The sequence below is a fragment of the Pyxicephalus adspersus genome, chromosome 5, assembly GCF_032062135.1.
Source record: "Pyxicephalus adspersus chromosome 5, UCB_Pads_2.0, whole genome shotgun sequence".
NCBI lineage: Eukaryota > Metazoa > Chordata > Amphibia > Anura > Pyxicephalidae > Pyxicephalus > Pyxicephalus adspersus.
Window position 1 is genome coordinate 147,355,816 of NC_092862.1, and position 3,503 is coordinate 147,359,318.

Consider the following 3,503-nt stretch of genomic DNA (forward strand, 5'->3'; position numbering starts at 1 on the left):
CCAACCTCAACCAATCATAATCATCGGAAGAAAGGAGAGGAGGGATCACCAACCTCAACCAATCATAATCATCTGAAGAAAGGAGAGGAGGAGTCACCAACCTCAACCAATCATAATCATTTGAAGAAAGGAGGGGAGGGGTCACTGACCTCAACCAATCATAATCGGCTGAAGGGAGGGGAGGAGCCACTGACCTCAACCAATCATAATCAGCTGAAGGGAGGGGAGGAATCACTAACCTCAACCAATCATATTCAGCTAAAGAAAGGAGGGGAGGAGCCACCAACTTTAACCAATCATAATCAGCTGAAGAAGGTTGAGGAGTCACTGACCTCAACCAATCATAATCAGCTAAAGAAGGGTGAGGAGGAGTCACTGACATCAACCAATCATAATCAGCAGAAGGGTGAGGCGGGATCACTGACATCAACCAATCATAATCAGCAGAAGGGTGAGGAGGAGTCACTGGCCTCAACCAATCATAATGTCCAGCTAAAAAGTGGTAAAGAAGGATTACCAGGGGCCTCAGCCAATCAAAATCCTCAGGAGAAGTTTTTAGCAGCTCAGACTTTCCACATTGATGACAAATCTAAGTTATGCGGTCAGTGTGGAGCCCCAGAAGATGCCGAACTCCCCGGTGTGAAATCTTCTGAAATCCCCTCTACAAATCACAATAATCCTCCAGAGGAAAGGAAATCCATTTCCAGATCTAATAAACCCATTAGGACCCCCGATGAGATTTGTGTTCAGACAAAGTTTGGGCTGAACCCTGACGTGTGTAGAAAATGTGGGAAATTCTTATCAGAGGAACAAAAGGGCAAACCCCTGAGCAGCATTCAGGACGAAGCGCCCGGTCTGGCTGCCTCCGCCATTTCCACAGAGAAAATCCGGAAATCTGCCAGGAAAAAGCGGGTAAGAAAATCGGCCAATGAGCTTAAAGAAAAGAAGTCTCCGAAAAGATCACGGCGAGAATCCAGGGATCGCTCTCTCTGTGGTAAATGTGGCAAGCGATTGGTCCTGCATGTGGCCCCCAGCCAAGATGGCGCCGGCGAGGGGGGAAATGATGAGAATGAATGCGTTGTCCTCCCCAGGAAGAAACGGAAGCGACCTCTGGCCGGCATGGAACCCTTCAAGTGCAAAGAATGCGGCAAAATCTTCACCCGGCACTTTACTCTGATGCAGCACTGGCTGATCCACACCGGGGAGCGTCCGTACGCCTGCAAGGAATGCGGCAAGACGTTCCGGGACTGCAGCTATCTGACGGTTCACATGCGCTCCCACACCAAGGAGAAGCCATACAGCTGTGTGGAGTGCGGGAAATGTTTCTCCCAGAGCTCGGCACTTTACGTTCACCTCAGGACGCACACAGACGAGCGACCATTTCATTGCCAGGAATGTGGAAAGAGCTTCAGTGACAGATCCACCTACCGCCACCACCAGAGGATTCACACCGGTGAAAAGCCATACGCCTGCTCTTTCTGCGGGAAGACATTCACCCAGCAGCCCCACATGAAGAGACACGAATCCATTCACACCGGGGTCAGACCCTTCGGATGTTCTCTGTGCGGCAAAAGATTTATTGACCGAACAAAGCTGAGAAAACATGAAACGGTTCATCAAAAAGAAAAGGAGTGAATGTCAGGAAGGGGAATCTTTCACCATGGAGAGGAGGTCCATGCAGAGCGGGGCAAATCCCAGGGACCGGAGTACAGGAAGCGCTCAGCAGACCTGTGGAGCTCCAATCGTTATCTGCCCTGCAGTGCCCGGTAAGCTGGCTCTCGGCTGTCTGTGGTGCCAGTGTTGGCGCCCCCTAATGTTTGTGGGATGCACGCAGCGGATATCTTGGTTCTGATTATCGATCGGTGAAAGTCAGAGACGCCCAGCAATGTCCTTGTCCGGTCCCAAATACAGGGGGGCATCTTCCTGGGCCGGAGCTGCATAGGGATCGGATGTCAGTCCGCTGTGCGGGATTCCCGACACCACCGATAGAGATCCCAATTCTGGGAATATTTATTTTATGTGATGAAATGTTATAATTATGGCTTTATATGGAGTAATGGGATATTTTTATAATATTTATAGTGTGCTGGGCTCACATGTAAGCACTTAAAGAGTAACTCCGGACACAAGCCAGCCTTATATCATCCGTTCTATAGGAACCGGTGGCATTTTATGGGTAAAGATTTATATTTATAGAATTACACTTTTATCTAGGAATTTCAGTCTCCATCATCTCATGTCTCTCATCTGTTCTCTGCTTCTGGGTGCAGAGATTATGGCCGCTTCCTTGGGGCGGGGTCACCTTTGTATTGCCAATCACATCCTATGTGTGTCATGTGACTGCTGGGCGGGCCCTTGCTCCAGGTCCGGTGTTCAGTACCTGGAGGTTGGTTTTATGCCCCAAACCATCACTTTACAAATGGTGATGGCAAAAAACCCACCGGGCATTGTAGGGTATCAGAGGCCATAATGGAGCCCCCCCCCCCCCCCCCAGGGGAATAAAAGGGAACCAAGCACGATTTGCAGTTCTTTTGCACTTTTAAAATTCCCTCCTAATTTATTTTTGTATTATGCTGCCCCCTTCAGGTGGGGTACAGTCGCTCCTGGCTGGTGTCTGATATAATCTTTGCACATCAGAGCTGATGAACATATTTTTTTCTAGCAGTTTTTTCTTGAAGGAGAGTGCAGAGTGCTGGCCATGCTCCGGGGGATTTGGTTCCATGTTACTGATCAGATCTCGGAGACACGAAGCGTTTTTAGAAGCCTCCTTTATTCCTCAGGGTCCCCCTCATGCTGGGTGGGTACAGCGCCCCCTTCTGTTAAAGAATGATTTTCTATCAGTGGCCCTGTACTGGCTGGGTGGAAGTCTGGGAGCAGCGCTCTGTACCATGTGACCGATTACTCTGATTGGCCCGTGTGAGCATTGTGTTTTCCCGTTGTGTCCTATTGGTCAGGGAGGCCGGGAATTTCATGGCCGATTATCCGGCACCAGGCGGAGTGTCCTGACTGCTCTGCAGACCATTGTGGATGGGTGAATATTCCCCAAGCAGGGGTGTGAATAACACATTCACCTGTGTGGGGGGGTAAATAATGGGGGCTCAGGAGGGGTAAAGAACCTTGCCACATCCAGTATAGGGAGGCCAGTGAGCTGCAGCGCCCCCAGCAGGTAGATGATATTACAGGGGAGAGGTTGGTTGGAATTCTGAGACTTTTGTACCGGAATTACTAAGATGATTGATGAGCCCTCGCATAGCACAAACCCTCCATCATTCCCTGTACATGGGTGATAAATTATTGTAACCAATCAGAACCCAACAATAAAATCCTCTGTCTATGATTGGTTGATCTGCTTCCTGTCTGTGCTCCACCCATATACATGACATGGTCAGGGCATCTGAGGCTTCTGGATGGGTTCCTTGTGATTGGCTGAATGATGATGTCAGCATTTACATCGTAATTGTTTAGATCCATTCAGCCAATCACGAAAGAGGGCCACCACCTAA

The 3,503-nt window shown here is 49.3% G+C and overlaps 1 protein-coding gene across 1 annotated transcript in view; it reads left to right on the forward strand.

Annotated features, from left to right (window-relative positions):
- LOC140331791 (uncharacterized) overlaps positions 1–3,337 on the forward strand; it is a 7,999-nt gene extending 4,662 nt beyond the window's left edge. The window contains exon 5 of the mRNA XM_072413082.1: positions 6–3,337. Coding sequence (XP_072269183.1) covers positions 6–1,635 — 1,630 coding nt within the window. The 3' untranslated portion in view covers positions 1,636–3,337. The remainder of the gene's footprint in view (positions 1–5) is intronic.
- Positions 3,338–3,503: the final 166 nt, after the last annotated feature.